The sequence below is a fragment of the Varanus komodoensis genome, unplaced genomic scaffold, assembly GCF_004798865.1.
Source record: "Varanus komodoensis strain SLA01 unplaced genomic scaffold, ASM479886v1 scaffold20_1, whole genome shotgun sequence".
NCBI classification, from domain to species: domain Eukaryota; kingdom Metazoa; phylum Chordata; class Lepidosauria; order Squamata; family Varanidae; genus Varanus; species Varanus komodoensis.
In genome coordinates this window covers 11,437,726-11,460,114 of record NW_025335587.1, presented here as the reverse complement: position 1 = coordinate 11,460,114, position 22,389 = coordinate 11,437,726, and the positions used below count along the sequence as shown (strand labels likewise).

General features: G+C 51.7%; 1 protein-coding gene across 1 annotated transcript in view; it reads right to left on the bottom strand.

Annotated features, from left to right (window-relative positions):
* CAMKK1 (calcium/calmodulin dependent protein kinase kinase 1) overlaps positions 1-22,389 on the bottom strand; it is a 66,448-nt gene that overhangs the window by 32,439 nt on the left and 11,620 nt on the right. The window contains exons 3-4 of the mRNA XM_044430354.1: positions 16,300-16,366; positions 9,561-10,052 (exon numbers count right to left, since the gene is read on the bottom strand). Coding sequence (XP_044286289.1) covers positions 9,561-10,052; positions 16,300-16,366 — 559 coding nt within the window. The remainder of the gene's footprint in view (positions 1-9,560; positions 10,053-16,299; positions 16,367-22,389) is intronic.

Below are 22,389 nucleotides of genomic sequence, written 5' to 3'. Positions count from 1 at the left end.
GCCGCCCCGAGGCTTCGGCGAATGGGGCGGCTTACAACAATAAGTTAAAATAATTATAAATCAAAAATATAAACATTAAATTAAAAATACAGTATAAAATAAGCCGCCCTGGCCAGATAAAATCCAATAATATTAACAGTTAAAATGCCGCTTGAATAAAAAGGTCTTTGCCTGGCGCCGAAAAACAAATAACGACGGCGCCAGGCGGACCTCTCTGGGGAGTGCGTTCCATAGATGGGGCGCCACCGCAGAGAAAGCCCTCCTCCGAGTAACCACCCTCCTAATTTCTTTCACGGAGGGTTCCCGGAGAAGGGCCTCCCCTGCCGATCTCAAGGGGCGGCTGGGCATATATGGATGCAAGCGCTCCTTCAGGTAACCAGGACCCAAGCTGTTTAGGGCTTTATAGGTCATCACCAACACCTTGAATTGGGCCCGGACTGCAATGGGAAGCCAGTGAAGCTGACGGAGAACTGGAGTCATGTGAACATAACGCCCAGTCCCCGTCAGCAGCCTGGCAGATCTATTTTGAACCAATTGAAGTATCCGGACCGTCTTCAAGGGTAGCCCCACGTAGAGCGCATTACAGAAGTCAAGACGGGAAGTCACCAGTGCATGAGTCACTGTCGCGAGGCAGTCGTACTCCAGATAGGGGTGCAGCTGGTGAATCAGCCGAAGCTGGAGGAAAGCGCTCCTCGCCGCTGCTGTCACCTGAGCTTCTAGTGAAAGCTCTGGGTCGAGGAGCACTCCCAAGCTGCGGACCTTATCCCTAGGAGGGAGTGCAACCCCATTCAGGACAAGGTTCAATTCACCTTCTCCGAAGCCTGAACCGCCTACCAACAGGACCTCCGTCTTGTCCGAATTGAGCTTCAGTTTATTGGCCCTCATCCAGCCCATTACCTCGGCCAGGCACCGGTTCAGTACAGCCACTGCCTCACCTGGATTGGTGGAAAATGAGAGGTAGAGCTGGGTATCATCAGCGTACTGATGATTCTGCAGCCCACACCTCCTGATGACCTCTCCCAGCGGTTTCATGTAGATGTTGAACAGCAAAGGGGCAAAATGGACCCCTGTGGTACTCCATGGCATAGCTGCCATGGCGCAGAGCCATAGTCCCCCAGCACCACCTTCTGGAACCGGCCGTTGAGATAGGAGCGGAACCACTGCAAAGCAGTGCCTCCGACCCCCAATCCCGCTAGCCTATCCAGAAGGATACCATGGTCGATGGTATCGAAAGCCGCCGAGAGGTCCAGAAGAACCAACAGGGACGCACTCCCCCTGTCCTTCTCCCTGCACAGGTCATCGTACAGGGCGACCAAGGCAGATTCAGTACCAGACCCGAGTCTGAAGCCGGACTGAAATGGGTACAGATAATCAGTCTCATTCAAGAGTGCTTGGAGTTGTCCCGCCACCACTCGCTCTAACACCTTGCCCAGAAACGGGATGTTAGCCACTGGTCTATAATTAGTGGCCATCTCTGGATCCAGTGACGCCTTCTTCAGGACCGGTCGGACTACCACCTCCTTTAAAGGGGCAGGCACCCGACCCTCCCTCAGAGAAGCATTAATCACTTCCAAGATCCAGGTCCCAATCCCGTGCTTGGAATTATTTATTAACCAAGACGGGCAAGGGTCCAATAGGCAAGTGGTGGGATGTACTCGTCCAAGCACCTTGTCCACATCATCGGGCCACAATAACTGAAATTCATCCAATAATTCTGGACCAGACGGCGGCATTGGCGTCTCCCTTAAAACCTCTGAATCAATAGTGGAATCCAGCTCGTGACTGAGCGATTTTCTCCCTGAAATGCCTGGCAAAGTGGTCACAGAGGGCCTTTGAGGGTGGAACCAGGTCTTCTTTCGGACCTGGACGAACCAGGCCCTGCACCACTCGAAAAAGCTCTGCCGGACGGCATTGTGAGGAGGCAATGGAAGCGGAAAAAAAATCTCTTTTTCGCCGCCCTCACCGCCACAGCATAGGCCCGATAGTGGGCTCTCAAGTGTGTTCGGTCAGATTCATCCCGTGATTTCCTCCACCTACGCTCTAGCCGTCTCCCAACCTGCTTCATCGCCCTCAATTCAGGAGTATACCAAGGGGAAGAGCGGGCTCTGCCCAGTGGGAGAGGGCGCTTAGGAGCGATCGTGTCTGCAGCCCTGGTCATCTCCCCGTTCCACAGTTCGACCAGAGCCTCGACAGGAGCACCCGTCTTGTCAGCCGGAAGCTCCCCCAGGGCCTTCAGAAATCCTTCTGGATCCATCCGGCTCCGGGGGCGGACCCACACAATCGGGTCAACACCCGTACAGAGGGAGAGGTCGCTCTCGAGCACAAACCTCACCAGGAAGTGATCTGACCATGACAGGGGAGTCAAACATAAGTTGCTCACCCTCAGGTCATCCTCTTCCTGCCCCGTCGTGAATACCAGGTCCAGAGTGTGTCCACGTTCATGGGTCGGGCCGATGACATGTTGAGACAGCCCCATGGCCGTCATAGAGGCCATGAAGTCCTGAGCCGCCCCAGTCAGATCAGTCTTGGCATGGAGATTGAAGTCCCCCAGGACCAACATCCTGGGGGTCCTCAACCCCAGGTCCGAGACAGTCTCCGTCAGCTCAGGTAAGCAGACTGTTGGGCAGAAGGGTGCACAGTACACCAACAGAATCCCCAATCTGTCTCGGTCGCCCAACACCAAGTAGAGACACTCCAGCCCTGGCCTCGAAGGGACAGGAAGTCCCGTGAGAGAGATGGAGGCTCGGTAAACGACCCCCCCCTCCCCTCCCCTCTGGGCGCGAACAGTGCTGAACCAGATACCCAGGCGGGGACAGTTGGGAGAGAGCCACATCCCCCCCCCCGCCCAGGTCTCCGTTATGCATGCCAGGTCGGCCCCCTCATCCACAATCAAGTCATGGATGAAGGAAGATTTGTTATTGACCGACCCGGTGTTAAGCAACAGCACCATCAGGCCCGAGGGGCGGCTGACAAGACTCCCTGGCACCCTCTGGCTGGGAGCAAAACCAGAAGTAGGGACAGGTGTCAACCATCTGTCCCTCCTTCTTCTATGCGGACACGTTAAGCTCCCACCGCTGTTACATCCATTGCCCAAGACTACCCCAATGGCAGCGCCCGTGCGCTCCCCAGGAAGCGCAAGTGGCAACGTGGCCAGGGACGACTCCATAAAACAACTTAAAATAACATAAAATTATAAAAACAGTTATAAACTTACAATGACACGCAGCCCAGCAGGAAGGCCAATTATCACACAGGCAAACCAAGCCCCCTGGCCAGCCCAGCCCCCCGCTCGGCCCCCGCTCGGCGGCGACCACCGCCCTATGGCCGCCGGCCTTCGGCCGCCGGCCCGAGGCCACCGGCCCCGGCCGCCGCCAGCGCTTCTCAGGGCGCAGAGCTTCCTCCGACGCGCACCGCGCCCGGGCACGCCTCTCACGCGTGCAGGGCGTGGCGGCCAGTCAGGCGGTGGAGTCCGGGGCGCGGGCGTTCGCTGCCGCTGCCGGGCGCGCAGGTGTCTCTTCTGCCGTTTTCCCCAACTCGTCACCCCCCCCCACCTCCAGAAGGGCCGGACTACAACCTCCATCACCTCCATCCTCAGCATGCAAGGGAAAAATAAGCTTTCCCACTGTCTGGTTGTCTGCAGAGGTGAGTAAGCACCGCCCTGGAGGCAGACCAGGTTGGCTCTTGTGCCGTTTTCCTCCAACTTCCCATTCCAAGCAGAGCCTTCTGGGGCGTCTGTCATCCCAGAGCTGAGTGCAGGAAGCAAATCCTTCCATTGGATGCACGGAGGACGCCGAACGCAGAGACGTCACAGGCTGCCCCTTCCCAACACCAACGCCCTGCCGTGAGACCTGTCCTGACGTGCCAAGTGATCAAGGGCACACACCGATGCCAATTCAGACAAGCAAGGCCTACGGCTGCCAGCATGCCCTGGCCGGCCCAGCTGTTCTAATTCCTGTGCTTTCCACAGTTCTGCCTTTCCAGCAGAACGGCCAGCGACCCCTTTCCTCCTCCTACCCCTCGGTTCCACGTGTGAGGAACCTGCAACCGGGGGAAAGGGTGCAGAACAATATCCACGTTAGTGAAAATCCGGTTAAAAGTAAAACTGTATAAAAATAAAGAGAGCTGGTGTGGAGAGCTGATTAGATTCTGGGAGATGTGGGGTTCTAGCTCCCGTTACACAAGCTCACTGGGTGACTTTGGACCAGGAACTGTCAGCTGGGCTGACCTACCTCACAAGGTTGTTGTGTGGATAGAATGAAGAAGAGGGCGCTTATATAAGCTGTGGTGGTACCTTGCAGGGAAAAAGGTGAGATTTAACGATGATAAATAAATGAAATGCATTGTAGTAGGTAAACGGCTTCCAAAAACGCATCTAGGAAGCAAAAGCGGCATGAAAGTTGTATCTAGTATAACAGACGAGATTATGCATTTGCATGCAAACGTTTTTATTAAAAAAAATTGCACATTCAGGCCAAGCTGAACTTAAGGTCGGAAAAATGCTGCAGTTGAAATGACCACTGGAGAAGTTGAAACACAGAGATTTCCCAATCCCAAGTGCCAGCGGTGGAAGAAACCCCCTGAAAAACAAAGCTGCACATGGACGCTAGCAGAATCTCGCGGCAAACAGAAAATTCCTTGCCCATCCCATGATATGCAGCTTGGTGCTCTGCAGCCTGGAAGGAAGGAAGAGGTTTCGAATTCTTGAATGTCAGGTCAGATCCAGCAATGCCAGGGTGATAATTCTGGCAGCTGAGCCCTCTATCTGCTGAACACACAGAGGAATCAAGCCATCCTGCTTCCACTGACACAGACTCCGGTGTGTGGTTTCCACGGCATGACGCGCGACCACTGATCCATCCTGCCTCCTGGCTGAGCCTGCGGGGCACACTCCAGAAAGTGCAGCCCCCATCGACTTCATCTTTGCCGAGACGGCAGCTTTAACCCGGGTAATGATTTGCAGCCGCGGCGGGAGGGGTGGATGCCCTGCCTGCCAGCCAGCGGATGATGGATGACACCTGGCAGCCTGCGGAAGTGGTGAACGGCACGTCGAGGACGTTCTGGGCACCCAAATGTGCCTGAGCAGACTATGCCTGGGAAGCAGGGGAGGGAGACAGGTCCCCATTCCACAGAATTCCCCTGCCAAAGACTTCCAGATCAGAAAAATGGACCACTGATCCTTCAGTTTGGGCAAATCCTTAAACTTGTCCCTTTGGCTTCCTGATCATGACTTATTTGTGTATTTATACACACCCTACTAGAAGGGCCTTTTCTGCAGCTGCTCCCCATGTCTGGAATGCTCTCCCCAAAGAGATTTGCCTGGTGCCTCCCTTACATTCTTTTTGCCCTTCCTTTTAAAAAATGTTTTAATAAAGAATGCCATCTGACCTTTCTTTTGTATTTCTGGCTGTATTTCATAGATGTTCTATTTTTAATATGATGTAATTGGTTTTATTGTCTCTTTAAATGTAATGATTGATTGATTGATTGATTGATGGATATCCTGCCTTTTTCCTACAAAGGGCTGAAGGCAGCTTACATCATTCTCCTCCTCCATCTTATCCCCACCACAACAACCCTGTGAGGTAGGCTGGGCTGAGAATCTGTGACTGGCCCAGTCACCCACTTGGCTCCATGGCCGAGCGGGGACTTGAACCCGGATCGCCTGAGTCCCAGTCCCACGCTCTTCACCACCACACCACACCGGCTCTCTAATGAGCTGTGGCACAATTGGGCAGCATACAAATGTCTTAAATAAACACACAAACCTTTTGTGTTCGGCACGCTTGCTGCCCCGGCCCTTTCCACCCACGGCAGCCCATTCCAGCTACCACCATGATCCAGTCAGCCTTCCGCGATTGCCGGATCTGTCCAATTCTCTCTGGACTGCTTCTGTTTGGATCTCCCTCCTCTTAGGGTTGTTCCGCCTTTTTAGTTTTACCTGTGCAAACCTCAAGATCTTCCCAAGCCTGCAGATTCCTTCCTCTTGTATGTGGGATTTAGCCATGTGTGAAACAGCACTCAGAGGCAAAACTATGTAGACTAAATGGTCTATGCTCATACGCGCTACATTTTTCATTAAAACACTCCCTGCCTTAAGAGAGAAGGGAATGACTCTGTTCACATGTAATGACAACCCACAGTTCAACCAAGACTTGAGTGGTTGTGCACGAGTGAGAATGAGGGGGTGCCCGTCATGTTGCATCTGTCATGCCCGCCACTTCCTGTTTTAAACACACTGCAATTTACCAGCTCATTCGTAGGTGGTGTCTGAACCCAGTCACTCTGGGTTGCTTGCGAGTTAAACAATCCAAAGTTAACCCACAATTTGTTCTTAAGTCAACACTGGGTTGTTTAGACCATGAATAACCCAAAGTATCTGGGTTTGAATGTTGTGCTGACAGCCCACAAATGAGGTGTTTTGCAACCTGGAAGTGGCTCTGTGCATCCAGGCAAAACACGGGCTGATTAACCCATGATTGGCTGCCAAATACTGCTTTTACATGCAAACAGCCCAGTACCTTTTCCACAAGGCACCTTGCTCTGATATTTGTGCTTTTTGGGAGCGGCATTCCCACCTGTGTGTGAGGTTAGAAGGAATGTCTCTTTTAGGAAGCCAACTGCCACCTGTTGTTCCCAGCAAAGCTTCTAAGTACAGCGGTGGGGAGGTTGTTGGACTTTCAGGAGATTCAGGTTCAAGTCTCCCCCTTGCCAAGAGCATCTTTGGGCCTAACCAACCTAGCAGGGTTGTTGTGGTGACATCATGGAAAAGAGGAGGACACATAAGACTTGGTTCTTTGCAGGAAAAAAGACGAAATGTAAATGCAAAAACAAATTTAAAAAGAAAGTTAAAAATATATTTTAAAGAAAATCACTTAGGTAATTAGGGGCGCTATCTTAGCTCATCAAAAAGGCTTTTAATTGATTCACAGAAACAACGACTAGACAAACCGCAAAATCCTATCCAGGCCCGCTCAGATGTAAGACCCACAGAGTTCATGAGGCTTAACCCCAACAGCAAGTGCACAGCCCTGCAGGTTCATGCACGCACGAAGGAGACGGCACAGACAGAATCCCGTGCAGACGCGCCAATCTCAGACGATCGTCACCGTCAGAAAGCTGCTGAAAACCTCTCCTGCCGCACGGTGCCTGCAGCAAATCCTGGCGTGGGCTGCCCGCTGCACCAAAACCGATGCCCGTCTTCGAACCCATGCCCTCAAACAACCTACATCCCGAGACCGGCACGCTCGATGCCAAGAAAATGTGCACAAGCCGGTTGATGTAATGAGAAGCGATGCGAAATGCCAAAGCTAGAAATATGTGCTCCGTCCACGAGGCCAATTTCCAAGGCGGGGGTGGGGGTGGCACTGGCCCAGAGAGCTGAACCGGGGTGGAGACACCCTGCTCAGCCATGCGGCCAGGGGCCAGCGGGGGCCTTTGGGCTAATCACTTGCTCTCATCCTAGCCTGCCCTGCAGAGGATAAAATGAAAAGGCACAGAAGGATCATGCAGGCTGCATTGGACTCCTGGTAGAAAAAGTGCAGGATCTAAATTTAATAAATATATTACCAGGTCAGGAAGATCTGAGCTGGATCTATTGTACATTTAGCCCTGCCGTAGATACCAGCGACACTTTCCTGCTGCATCCATTTATGTATTTATTTTCCAATTTATAGCCTGCCTTTTTCCTACAAAGGGCTCAAGGCAGCTTCCATCATTCTCCTCCTCCATCTTATCCCCACAACAACAACCCTGTGAGGTAGGTTGGGCTGAGTCTGTGACTGGCCCAAAGTCACCCAGTGGGCTCCATGGCTGAGCGGACCCGGATCGTCTGAGTCCCAGTCCCATGCTCTTCACCACGACACCACACTGGCTCCCATGTATCAATTACATCTGCGGAAAATATTTCATGCATCTGACAAAGAGTCTTCTCCATGCGAGTTCACGGCACGAGGCACCCCTCTTTATGGCCCCGTGAAAATGTTTGTGGATGCTCTGTGCTCAGCGTGGATAAGACGTGCCTCAAAAGGGATGAGTTTCCTCCCAGAGAACAGCATCCAGCCGCTGAGAAACCAGCCAGCCCCCTTTTGCCTGCATTAAAATTTAAATTTCTGCACTTTCTTTTCGGGGGCACCGGTCCCCTGGGAATTGTTGGGCACGTCGGTGGATAAAATACTTATGAGCAAGCTGCCCCGCACCAGTGGGAGTTCCCTGCCAGGGCATGTACCACAATGCATACACCCCACATGGACGGAGATGGCAACCTTGACTCTGAAAAGGGTGCAAGAGGAGAAGAGAGTCTGCTTGGAGAATGGGTTTGGGGTTGCTGCCGGGTGCAAGCTGGAGGGGCTGAATATCAGGGTTGGCCCTGGGGCAGTAGGAAGGGGGAGCCAGGAAGCTGGAGCCAGGCATTAAGGCGAGGAGCCAGGCAGCACCAATGGGCAACCCAGGAAGCAGAGTTGGGGAGCATCCCAGAATTCCTTGCTGAGGGCTCTAGGAATGTCCTACAACTCAAGAAGGTCAATGTGGTTGAGCAACCTAGACTGGAGCCCCTCTTTTCTCTGCCCCAGAGGTTCTGCTGGCCTGCCTGGGCAGAGCAAATCCATCCAGGCCTCGGGAGACTTGTTCACCACCTGCAGGGCCGGGGATACCCTTGACAAGGAGAAGATGGGGGGCACTGGCAAGGACAGGCCAAAGACTGGCATGCCTCCGGCACATGTTGTGCCATCCTCAGTAGGAGCCCCATGACTGGGCCTGTAGGAAAAGGGCCGGGGAAAGACTGGGTGGCTACCGGTCCTTGTGGATGCCACCTGGGACTCAGCTCAGCTGCAGAAACAAAGGCTGCAGAGCATGCTGGGAAAACAGGGCTACGAAGGACAGCCGAGCTGAAAGGGGACCTAGCATGAAGCAAGCAACGGGGTGCGCCTGGGCAGCGCCGTGCCTCCACTCCTCCCTCAGTCTTTCCTCTGCGCTCAGGCTCAAGCCGAGGCAGGCTGCTTGTTCTTTGCAAGTCAGCGCTGCCTCCCGCAGCAGCCATTTTGTGGCAGTGCCCAAGACAGTTTCTGGAATTAGCCAACGCGCTGTGTGATGGTACCAAAGCAGTCAATTGCCCTGGCCTAGAAGGAGCGAGCGAGCTCTGGAGAAGGCCGAAGAGGAAGAGGGCAGATGGGAGCCAGCGGGGAGGGTGCATTATGGGGAAAGGCCAGGGGCTCATGGGGCAGAGGGAGAAGCAGGACGATGGGGAACGTGGCAGGGCACAAAAGCATGTATGGAAGCAGGACTGGCGCTGAACCCATCAGCAAACAAATCCCCCAAAATTTCCCCAAGACCCAGCTATCAGTGCGTGTGCCCTAAATGTCTCAGCTGTGAATGCCCCAAATAAGTGGGGGTCTCAGATGGGGGTCTGACCCCACGTGGCCTCACCGGTACCCACCCAGACCCTCTAAAGGGCCAGCTCACGCTAGCACCACCCAATGAGAGCACTGAGCTGTGAGCACCGTTTGGAAGGAACGGTGAGGGAAAAGGGGATGAACTGATCCTGTCCAGAGAAACGGAAACCCTACCACAGCGTCTGAGATAGAGACGCGATGGGACTCGATCGTCGGCCTCCTCACGATGCGGGGCGAGATGTGCGTGGAGGGCCCCGTGGCGTACGGACCAAAGCCCGAGGGGTCGGCACAAGTCAAGTAGTTTCCTGCCGGCTTCTCCTGCAGGGAAAACTTCCTGCCAGAGAGGATGGGTCTTGTTGGGACCCTCTTTGGTGATCGCAGCTCGCGGGCTCCATCCGCCTCTTCGGCGGTCCCTGAATCCGAATCGACCCCGTTCCTTTGGCTCTCGGGACATTTAGGGAACGTGGCCTTGTCCTCTTCAGCAGCTTCTTGGCCGTTCTGGCTAGCCCCGCCGGGGCTGGCGGTGACACAGAGCACAGCGACCCTTCCCACAAGCTCCGCCTGCGCATCTTTGCAGCACGCGTCCACGACTCGGCCTGCGGTATCCGCCAGAGAGTCTCCCATGCTGGACTCGGGGCGCGTCACTTTCTCAGAGGGCGACGAAGGCTGCCGGGGTAGCGTGGCTCGTGGGACGCGTCCGGGGGGAACACTTTGTCCTCATGGATTTCTGGAAGGAATCGCAAAGACAAAGCATAAAGCAAGGGCGCGGCTCACACTGGTCAAGGTCAGCACAGACTATTCTGCCTGTATCACTTACATACGCTCCAGATGTCCTAATTCAACAGAAGGGTGCGTCTTTTGTTCAACGCCGCCACTGTCTTGCTGGGAAGTTATCATTTTCAAACTGGTTCAGATTTGTCTCTTTATGTATTCAAAATGTTTTGATGCTACTTGAGAGTAGCATCCTAAGCAAAGTGATCCTATATGCAGCATCTGGAGGGGGGGAATGTTTTTGGAGTTCCAACTCCGAGGCTGAAAAACAGCTTCAGGTTCATAAAATCGCTTGGAGGTCGGAGCCAGACTTGCTGCGCCCTTCCCCACCACAGCTGGTGTGGAAGGAACCGGGTCGGGTTCACTGGGATGTCTGGAGGGGAGGGAAAGAGGGGGAGCACCAATTTAGGGTTAGGGTCGCAGCTGGACAAGCAAAATGAGGAGAAAGATGGAGGAGACGTTGGCATCTCTGTGCAGGATGCCCACAGTCTTCCGATGGTAGAGGGTTCTGAGCATTGTGCCCATATCACTGGGAATGACGTGCATTACAAGAAGCTCAAAATCAGGCCCCAAAAATATGATGGAGTCATAACAGTAAAACAGGCGAATCACAGAATCCCTCACAGGATGGAGAAAGCCTGTTTCGAAGAGGTGCTTCACAGTGCGGCTCTTTCCGCCTCTTGAAGCACACCTGGGAGCACGGTGCAGACGCTGGTGCCCCACCAAGATGTCCCAGCTTCCCTATCTTGAGCTGCTGACATTGCACACTGAGAGTGCGTGTGGTGCAGCGGGGAAGGGTGCTGGACTGGGACTCAGGCGCCCCGGGTTCGAGTCCCCGCTCAGCCACGGAGCCGACCGGGTGACTGTAGCCCAGGCGCCCACCTCAGTCCAACCTACCCTGCAGGGTTGTTGCTGTGGAGATAAACCTGAGACCAGGAGGAGGAGAACAATGGAAGCCACTTTGATTCAGGTTCTTTACAAAAAAAAAGTTGGGGTATAAATGTAATAAATAAACAGACATGTAAGAAAGGAATGTTACTGAATGCTAATAGAATAATATAACATGGATAAAAAGCAGAGTTTGTAACATGTATGATTACACTGCATTTATGCCCCACCTTTTCTCCTCTTGGAAGGAACCTGAGGCAGCTTCCATAGTCCTCCTTCACACCATTTTATTCTCACAACAACAACCCTATGAGGTAGGCCACAATGAAAGTAAGTGATTGCCCCAAGACCTAACCAGTGAGTTTCATGGCCAAGGGTTGGGGGATAAGCACCAGACTTCCCAGGTCCCCAGTCCAACCATCTGTGGTCCATCACACTAGGCTGAGATGTTCAGAGGTGGCTGAGGCCCCAACGGTGCAGGTGGTCAAGGATAGGCTGGACGTCCACATGGTGGGCATGTCGTGAGCGGAGCCGGCTGGAGCCGGGGGTCAGACTAGATGGCCCAGGAGGCTGCTTCTGACTCACTCTGTTTCTATGTCTTTTCCTTTCTGGTACAATAATTCATTTTAAATGTACACACACATTAGCATAGGCAAATGTTATGCAAATTGGTGTCTTCTGGGGGGCAGGGCTGCCCCCGCCATGAGGCCGAGTGAGAAGGCTGCCTCGGACAGCCACCGCTTTGGGGGCAGGCAGTGGCTGCTTTTTCCAGTGCTTCCCCGGGACGGTATGCACTGCTCCTTCCGCACTGCTCCATGCACGAGGCATGAAATTCAGCCAGGAAAGATGGCAAACCCACTGCCCAATCTAACCTTGCAAGAGCTTTGCTCTGTAACGGGAAGCACCTGCTTTAGACGAAAGCAGGCAGAAGTGAGTGCAGGCCAGATGCCACCAGTACAAACCTCCCACAGGGAAGCAAAAACACCAGTGAACCACCAAAGCCAGCAGCTCACCAGACGCACTCTTTGCTGGAGGTGGAAGACGTGTGTTTCGTTCTGGCAAGTATGGCTTGGGCCGCTGACGACCAGCCATGATAAAAGGAGTGTTAGCCACCTGCAATCTGGCATTGCCCAAATCCTCAGTCCAGAGTCCGGGCAACCGGTGTCTTACCACCAGGGGTCCCTACTGGATGCTCAAAGAACCAACACTGCCAAATCCCCTCCAAACTTCCAGCAACTATTTTTACATAGTTCACCGAGGTTGTTGTGTTGCAAACTACTTTTAACACTTCGCCTTGCTTTTTTGTGGCTTTTTGAGCACTGTGGTTTGTGGTAAAACGCCTCATGGATCCTTGTGATTTGGAAAACACAGATGTTAGCATGTAACAGGCTGAACTTAATATAGTCTGAAGCTCCTGATCCTGCCTAATCTTGGAAGCTAAGTGGGGCCAGGCCTGGTTAGCATTTGGATGGGAGACCCGAGCCTGCACTGAGCACGGGGTTGGGCCCAGTGGCCTTCTAGGCCCAACTATATGATCCTATGATTCAAGGGAAACTGAGAGAAGAGTAAGGCAGAAGGGTGGTGCTCATGAACTAAACCAGGGTGCAGTTTCAAGCTGAGAACTGGATGCGTTTGCCTCCATGATGTTCCCCTTCTTTATTTATTAGATTCACGTCCACCTTTTTTCTTTTCTTTTTCAAAGAACTCCATCTGCTTTACATCATCCCCCCTCCTGCTCACAATCTTATCCCCACCACAACCCTGTGAGGTAGACTGGGCTGATACGGTGACTGGCCCAAAGTCACCCATTACCAATCCCAAAACAATCCCAAAACAACACGTCAAATGTTCGCTGCCCTTTTGTGACATCCCAAATCCAGGGGGGACTGATGGCACCAGTGCCTGCAGGGCAGTCTGAATGTCCAAGGAGCTGCCCATGGCGCTGAATCCTACCATGGTTCAGCTCCACGGATAATTCTCCCAAAGGCCTGGCAGAAAAGTCTCACAGATGTCGGACCCCGACTGTGTCCCTCTGCCTACAGGTCAATGTGTTCGTTTCAAGGTGCCTGGTCCAGCCAAAGCACCACACCACATACTCTGCAGAACATGCTAACTTGCATCAAAGATGAGATCGAGCTTATTGAATACAGTGGTGAAATACGGAGCTAGGATTGTAAGGTGAAGACAGGTTGCAGTGTTCTCTCTGGCTGTAATGGTCCCCTGAACAGGCCAGGGGATGCTCCGCGGGTCCCCAGACCTGGCTGGGTCCATTCTTCTCTCTGAGCTAAGACTCCAAGACACCTCCTGCCTCTTTATTGGGTCCTTCTCTCCCTTGCTTCAGCGAGACCTCCCTTCCCGAGAGAGGGCCGTGGCCCTTGGCAAAGCCACTGCACTATGGCAAACAGCTTTGTTCTCCCAGAAAAAGCCACTCTTCTCTACAGTGAGGTTTGGGAAGGCAGCTCCCAAGCAATTATCTCTGGTGCTCATCCAAGCAAACAGAAGGCCAGAATGCTTCAGCATGGCTCCAAGACACTATCCTGGCTCTTGGAAGGTCCCTAACACCATTTGATAAACTTTAACAATCTGCTCACCATTCTTCTGGTAGAGTCCACACTAGGCTTATATATTTGAAAATATGACCAAGAAAGACACCTTGCATTTTGCAAGAGGTTAGCCTGGAATGTTTCACTGCTCGAGGGAGTGGGAGGCAGGTGCTGCCACCTACTTGCTTCCTCAGTGCTAATTCCCGTCCCCTGCACTGCAAGCAGAGGGGAAAGAGGGGAAAGCAAAGTTGCAAGATGATTCTGGGAGCGAAGAGGACAAACGGACTACGAGGAGAACTGCCTCACATCTCTCGAGATCAATGGCTGCTACACATGCCTCAGTTAGCAAAACAATTCCATCTTGATGCACATTCCAGCTCAAGTCCCTACCAGATTGCAAGCTTTTTTTTCTTTTTGCAGAAAAATCCATCCGTATTTCTGCATGGTTTTTGTGCTAATGGGGACGCTTGCAAGGGTGGGTTTCTTTCTTTTTACAGTCCCCTCCCATGAACAAAGCACTATGCTCCCTAGCCTGGAATGCCCTTCCAAGAACCACAGAATTGCAGCCTTGCACTCCTCCCACAACTTGAAATGGAACAGTCCAGTCAGAGCTCTACCACATGGATAGCTTAGCTTAAAGTAAACTCTCTTTTCCCCCTTTGATCAGGCATATTGCCTTCCCTTTCGTGTTGCAGAAGAGGATGGAACACCTAAGCAATCTGAGAGGTTTTGCAATTCTAGCAGTGCGTTTTCTGCAGGCTGCATGCATGTAATCTGACTGCTTTTCCCAAGGCCAAAAAGTGGAAATAAAAAACCCAGGGTACTTCCTTTCTCATGAAGGGAACACACAGCAAGGGAGCCCTAAGCCGGTGTCTGGGCACATCGCCAAAAGGAAATGAAGTTTTAAATAAAACTAACTTCCTACTGTGGATTTTCATCTGTAATTGTTTACCATGCACCTCCCGCCCTGCCAAGCGTCTGGCAAAGAGCGACCCCAGAGTCCTCCCCACGTGCTGTTTCTGGGTGCAGCAAGGTATACTGGAACTTCAAAAGTAGACACATGCAGTTGCAGCCGGATCGAAAATAAGCTTGAAAGAGTCCAGCCTTCAGCTCTTGCAGGGGTCATGGAGATGCCCCATGGGAAATCCACAAGAGTGCAACAGCCCCCTCTGACTCATGCTCCCCATAAACTCTGCCTCTGATACTGGGGGTAGCATAGAACCATGAGGATCAGTAGCTTTGATAGCCGTCTCTTCCAGAATTGGCCCAGTCTCTTTTTAAAGCCATCCACATTCGTGATCCTCACTACATCTTCTGAAAGCAAAGTCTATCATGTTCATAGAGTCATGAGGACTAGTGGCCTTGATCACCCTTTTAATGCCATCTAGAGTGATGATCATCAATGCAGCATGTAGCAGAGGATACCATCTGCACCTTCATGTATCCAGAGTCATTACAGAGAGGACAGATCGCGCCTATTGACAAATCTTGTCAGTGCTGCAGCATCCCCTCCAGCATCCCCCAGAAGAAAACAAGGCAAGCTTGTAGCCTCCCACTTCGGAAAGCGCAGCAGATTCCCAAGCCCCACTCTCCAGTATCACCCACTGCGGAAGCGAACATGCCGGCTGTTGCAATCTCTGCTCATTTTCTCTGCAAGTTTGAAAGCAAAGTGGTTTGAAAGATGTAAGCGAAAAGCATATAGTGACTTACAAGATGTGGCTCAGTGTAACTGCCCTGAGTGCAAAGCTCCCCTTTCTGTTTCTAGCAGGTCAAGGGAAAAGGGTCCGAAAATGAGTTCACATATTTTCCAGTACATTCATCTGTGCCCAACAGCAAGCTATGCGCTGCCTCAGTGGCCATGCGCATGCGAGGGAGAGACACCTCGCTACTCTGCAACATTCACTTCGAGGGCAGGGCTGGGCACGGCTGGAACTTGTGAAAGGCCTGGCGGGGTCCACACATCTTTTAAAAGTTGTTGCTATCATAGGAGCGTCAGTATTTAAACTTTTCCTTGTGTTGGGGTAACATAAAGCTAGAGAAATATTTGCAAAATAAAACATAATTCACCTACCTCATGTGTAAAATAAGTGTTTTTTCCCCTAGCCTGTTTTTCTAAAATCTATGTATGGCTTCTGGTCTTTGTCCTTTTGGGGGAACAGAAGAAGACCCTGAGAAAATGGGGATCGGGCTGTTCTTCCAAAGGAAGGGAAGTCAGTCCCATATTCATGCCCCCACAGCTAGAAAACAAGACTTTGAGAGCATCTTTGAAACCCTCAGCAGAGCCCTCACCTTCCAAACCTCACAGTGACCAGGGCAAAAGCCCTTTAACAGGCCATCCAGCTCCTCCAGAAGGATGGGCCTGTCTACACTGCAGATCACAGCTGCCCACACATGGTTTCAGCCGGCTCCAGTTTCCTGCTGAGACAACATCCTCCTATGTCTCTTCCAGGAGAGAGCTCCAGCCAGGAAAGCTCACTTGGAGCTCTCCATGGCCCTGCTGCAATTTTCCACAAGGGGGCTTCTGCACGTATGGGGCTTGCTCTGCCCGGTGCCTGTAACCTGACCCCACCCTGCTCTCCTGACACAACCTGGCCTGCATAAACGTGTCTGTTCTATCTACAGTGGACGTTATCTTCAGATCCAGCCTTGTGAGAGGCCGACAGCTTCCTCTCTGAGCCTCAGATAACCGCAAAACGGTGCTCTGAACAAACCGGATTAATGCCAGCCTGTTCGGTCACCTCCTTGCTGGCAGCCATCTCGAGAATCTCCAGTCTGGAGCTGTGAGCAACCAAACATGGTCCACACTGTGCAGCCAATGGCAGCAGAGACAAAATGGGAGGCAAACGGTGCCATTCTTGACCAAACAAGGGCAGCTGTCCCTTAGATTTGGGCCAATCCAGGGACGTCTCACTGCTGGCCAATCCCAGGGTCTGATGTTGCACCCACCCTATTCCTGATTTAATCTCCAGGTCCCCCGAGAAAAGCTCTGCTCCTCTGGGAGCAGGAGGTGCATTATTAACTGCACTGTGCAGAGGCGAGTGGCGAGAACTGTGCACAACTTTCACGCTGCTAGTCCGAGTGACACCTTTTTGAGGCAGAGTGAGCAAGCAGGTCCGAGTCTGCGGAGAACGGGTGCTGCAGAATGAGCCTGCCAGCATGAGCCTCGTTAGGACAACTGGGCCATGCTGATTGGTCCAGCCAAATTAGTTGCTCTGGTGGCGAAGCTTCGCATTTTAAAATCCACTCAGAAGTCCTCCAGGGTTTTGAGAGAACCAGCTCATCGGAGGACCAGCAGAAAACGCCACCGACTGTTTTCTGCATTAGCACAGCTGGTTTAAGAAGTTAACAGAGAGAAAGGGAGAAAACACGCCACTGCACTATACGGTATCTTTCCACATTCTAATTACACAATGATGCTAATTTGCATAATCAGATGCAATTACCCTAATTGCATGTATAAGCAATAATCAACCAGAAATTACCCATAGGAAGGGGGAGAAAACATCTCTGCTAAGCAAATTTTAAGCAGCATTCAGGAAAAGTGAAAACCATGCTGCCAGTTTTGTGGATGTACCCCAAAAAGTACGGATTGCCAGTGCAATGCAACGGTGACTGGAGACCTGGGAGATCTGGGTTCGAGTCCCCAGTCAGCCTCAAAGCACACTGGGGGATTTTGGGCCAGACCCTCACTCTCAGCCTAGCCTACTTTGCAAGGTTGTTGTGAGGATAACCTGAAGCGGAGGTTTATGTAAGCCGCCTTGCTTTCCTTGCAAGGCAAAGAAACCATCTGGGGGAGCAGACGGTGGGTGGGTGGACATCACACAGCCCTATCTGTGCATCTCCTTTGCTTTAAAAATGAGGCGCATAGTCCTTGTGACTGTCTGCTTTTTATGTAATGGGCAGATTTGGGCTTACGCAGACGTGACAAGCCAAGCCGCAGCATCCATACAAGAGCAAACTGAGCAATTCCAACGCAGGCAGAGCCTGTGTTCTGTTTTAATGGGAAATTATTTCTCAGGAACATGGGGGCATCTACCAGAGAATTAGATAAAGCTATTAATGGGGGGGGGGGTCAGAAAGCCTGTGGAAACATTTTGCCTCCCCATCTGCAGTCACTCTGGAAAAGAAAAACCATTTGCAGTTGCTATAGAGACTTAAAATGGTCCAATTTTTCACCTTTTTGACGCACTTTGGTGCTACAGGCACTTTTTATTTTTGCTTTAAATTGTTTTCCTTTTGCATTCCCCTGGCACCTGGGGCGGGGGCGGGGGGCTGGGCATTGTCTTTCTGCAATCACCGGATTCTCAATCTTTTAGCAAAAGATTAAGGAAAAGTATTTTAGAGCAGTTGCATTACAAAAGGTATTTGTTGTGCGCTCGCGGGCTCTCTCTCTCTCCCTCCCTCCCTCCCTCCCTCCCTGTGTTGTAGGATTGGGATTTGCAACAAAACCAGGACGTTTGTGGGGGATGAACTTAGAACCACCATGTGGCAGCCCCTGAATCTGTTTGATGCTGGAGTTCAGTGATAGAACCATGGCTGTAATGATGAGCTAAGGGTTCTTCTGAACATGGGCAGAATACTGAACCCTTGCATTGAACACTGAATAGTCACATCCAGTTCCACTGTTCTGGCCACAGTGCTCCAGCTGCCTGATGCAATGCCCAGGAAGCCTTTAGCTCCCTGCCTGCCCCCTTCCCACCCCCAGTATCTTTCTAAAGTCTCTCTTGCATGTTTCTAACAACCTGAGCTCCGAGAAAAACCCTGTCCGTTACCTGTGACAGGGGCTTTTCTACATGAGGAATGAAAACTGGCACTCAAGAGTCCCTATACTGGGGTGCTCATGGGCTCTTTATGGTGTTCAGCCAGGGAAATGCACCATTTAGTTGCAAAAGCAAAATGAAGGTCATTTCCTCTTCTGTATTTGCCCTACTTTGCTGTAGTGCAGCGCCACCTAGAGGTTATGTTGCAATGCTGCAGGAAACAGCTGATCAACAGCCTCCCACAGCAAAACCCAGGGGCCCCAAATTAAGTCCAGCAGCCACACACAGCCTCCTCAGGGATTGGCTGAAGTCTCCACACTTCTGTGAGGTCTTCCCAGCAGTGCCAAGTGGCTGGGCCTGAGGCATTATGGGAAATGTTGCCAGCTCACCACCTGGTGCTGAAAGGAGGGACACAGATGAAGGGCACAAGAGGTCACACTGCCAAGGAAGACAATCAATTTGCCTTCCTGGGCCCCCTGTAGCATTCACGGCCCAGATTGCGCCCATCTTTACCTGCTCAAGAACTTGTGGGCTCCATATGCTTGCAGAAACAGACAATATGATCCCCCCACAACCCTTTTATTAATGGCTCTAAAACCCCACTGAGATGTGGGAAGGCGGAGAATGCGGATAACGATAATGAGGGGAAGTGACAATGGCTGCGGCTGACAGAAGCTGAGTGCTTGAAGTATTTATATGCTCCCGGGTGATGATATAGTTGTCATTGCTACGGCAACAGATTGTTTGCATTCATTCTGGAGAAGAATAAAAAAAAGTAATAGAATTAGCGGCAGAGAATGGGAGATGCGGTTTGGAGAGAAATCTGCCAGCGTTGTCTCAGAAGCCATTATCCAAAGAGCACGAAAAAGTCTTTGTGGAGGAAAAGGGCTCCTTCTGGGAAGTTCATCGCTCAGTTCAGGCCTACGACGACTTGAGGCAGACTTAGGACAACAAGATAAACCACAGTCAAAAGCCGAGTCCAGTTGTGGTTGGACCATGGGAGGTTGCTGATACCACACTGTCTGAACCCAGCCAGTGATGGACAACACACTGCCCACGACCCAACAACAAACCATGGATTCCTTTCCTGGGTTGTGTGAGGTTAACAAGCCATGGCTTATTAGAACAGCTTGGTTCAGACTAGGGTTGTGAAGAAACTCGGTGGAACCCGTCCCTCCAATCTGCTTATGGACTTCCTCTCACAGTCCTCTCCTACTGAGCCTGGTCTTACAAAGTGAGGTGGGCCAAGATGTCCGAGATGGCTTGCGTTTTCCTCAGTGTCATGTACAACAGCACGAATAGCAGCTTGCACAGAGGTCGCGAAAGGCTCGATTCCTGGGCAGTTCACCAAGAACATGGGTTCTCAGAAAAGCAGACTGGAGTCTGGGGAGCTGAGCCCAGGGAATCCAGTGGATTCTCGCCCCCAAAAAGGTTTCCTCACTCATCCCTAGTTCAGACAACATGGTAACGCATCTTTCAATATTAGCCTTGAGCATGGGCTATTGCTACTGTTTTATCAGAAGTCAGCCACTGCTGTCAGGATCAACATTTTGAGAGATTCGTGTGAAATATTTCATTCTATACAACATTTATTTAATTTTTAATAGCTGAAGGAATGATGCATGGTAGGAACAGATCCTGAGAATATGATAACCCACAGTTGAGTTGTCTTTGAATGGGTTCTTGTTGAAACATTGACTGAAGTGCCGTTTGAACCTGGCCAAGATAACAAACCATGGTGAAAACCCACCATTTACAATCCAGCAACGAACTGTGCTTTCACTTCATGGGTGGGTTGTGGTCTACAAGCCACGGTTTCTTAGCACAGCTGGGTTCAGAGAACAGGACAACCCGCAGTTCAGTGCTAACCCACACTGGACTTGGCACTTGAGCACATTGTGAGGAATGGGAGAACCCCCCCCCCCCAAAAGTCCAACTCCTGTGGCTGTTTATCACATAAGTCAGATTCCATGACTGAATGCCAATGGTCTCTGGATGAAAATCTTCACCCTCGTATGAAATCATTCATGGGCTTCACATGCTGAATGAACAGCAAACCCAGTACATCTGAAGGCTGGGGTCTCTGGAGCATCGCCTGCTAACCCAAACCCTCACCCTTCAGAAATTCTCTAGAGGCCCTGCTGCATACACTCCTACCATAAGAGACTAAGAAAGTGGTCCTCTGCACATCTGGGGAGAAACTGCCTTACCGTCCAGGCGTGTGTCCCCCAATTCTTTCTATCTAACCATGCGTACGATTGTGCCCTCGAGAAGTGACAACTGGATACTCTGTGGTGGCCCCCCAGAGTTGAAATGCCCTCTCCAAAGACATGGGGTGCTCAAGGGCAGGCTGGACACGCACAGGGCAGGCATGTCGTGAGCGGAGCCGGCTGGAGCCGGGGTCAGACTAGATGGCCCGGGAGACCCCCTCTGACTCGCTCTGTTTCTACATTTCTATATGTATGCACAAGGGATAACTTTGTTGAAGTTGCAGTGCCAGGAGAAGAGTTGGCCTCTGAGCTCCAATACGTGGCATGTTTCCTGCGGCTAAAGCTGTTATTAATGAGTGAATGCTATTTTCTTCCTCATTGACTAGTCTTGGGTCTTATTATCCATTAGCTTCCTGGAGAGTTCATGACAAGGTAAGGGAAGGTGTACAAATGCCTCAAATAAACACATGAGGGTTACAAAAGGGTAGGAGTTCTACTCAACGTTTATTTGCGGCCCCTTGTGAGTACCGCTGAGGAGCGTGGAAGGAAGCCGAGAGGTGAACTGCAAACAAAAAGCATCCAACTCGGCTTGGTTGTGTTTTGCAAGGAGAAGGAAATTGTTCCATTCCATCCGGATCCCTTCAGAGAATGGTGAAGCTTCACCCATCCCCCATGCGACTTGTGGATATTTAACATTTGCTTGCCGTTTTCGTTTCAACGCACAACAGGAACAGGTTCAGTATGGCACACTTTCTCAATCCCACCAACCACAAAATAATGCAAGAAGAGGTAGAAAGGCAATGGTGGAGGAAATAAAAGGGCAATTTAGGTTTCCTGATGGCATCTGGTCTCACATCAGGCTCTGCCTCCCTCTTGCCTCTCTTCTTTTTCCTGTAACCACGCAGAAAGCTTTGGCTGTTGGGTGGTACGGAAACAAAATTTAACAACTACATCAGGCCCCAAGAAGCACGTGCACCTGCAGCACTGGGGCGACTCACCCACTACAGCCGTTCTTTTCAGGAGCCACGGTTGCTCCTGAAAAGAGCAATAATAATGCCCTCTTGAAGCTGGAAGGAAATAACGGAAGAGGAGCCACACTGATCTGGGGGCCTCCCCTCCTGCCTGCCATCACTTTTCTCCACTGCCTCTAGCTGCATACAAAGGACAAGCCAGCCAGTCTCTGCACAAGGGAATATATGGACACAACTCTGCCATTTCCACAGAAGCGACTTCCAGAAGCTTTGTGCATTTCCTGCACCGATAGGAAGAGGAACAAGGGGGACCGAGATCAGATCAAACCAGGACTTTCCCTAGCAGCAAAAACAGAAACACAGATGCAGAGCGAGACAGAAGGGGCCTCCTGGGCCATCTAGTCTGACCCCTGGCTCCGCTCACAACATGCCCACCATGTGCATGTCAGCCTGTCCTTGAACACCCTCACCAAGGGGGCCTCAACTGCCTCCCGTGGAAGCCATCATTCATGGGCCTAGGGGTCCTAGCCATCAGGGAGTACTTCCTGGCATCCACCCTAAATCTTGGTTCCCCGAGCTTTGCCCCATTGGATTGTGTCCCTCCTCCACCACAGGGGAGAACAGGTCATGACCCTCCACCGTGTGACATCCCTTCACCTACCTATATGTCACTAGGCCCCCTTGGAGTCACCTCTTCTCCAGGCTGAAAAGACCCTCGATCTCATATGGCATCCCCCCAATCTGGCTACTATCCTTGTGGCCCTACGCTGCACCGATTCCAACCTGGCTGTATCCTTTCTGTAATGAGGGGCCCAAAACTGAGCACAATACTCCAGTTGTGGGCGCACCAGAGTTGTGTA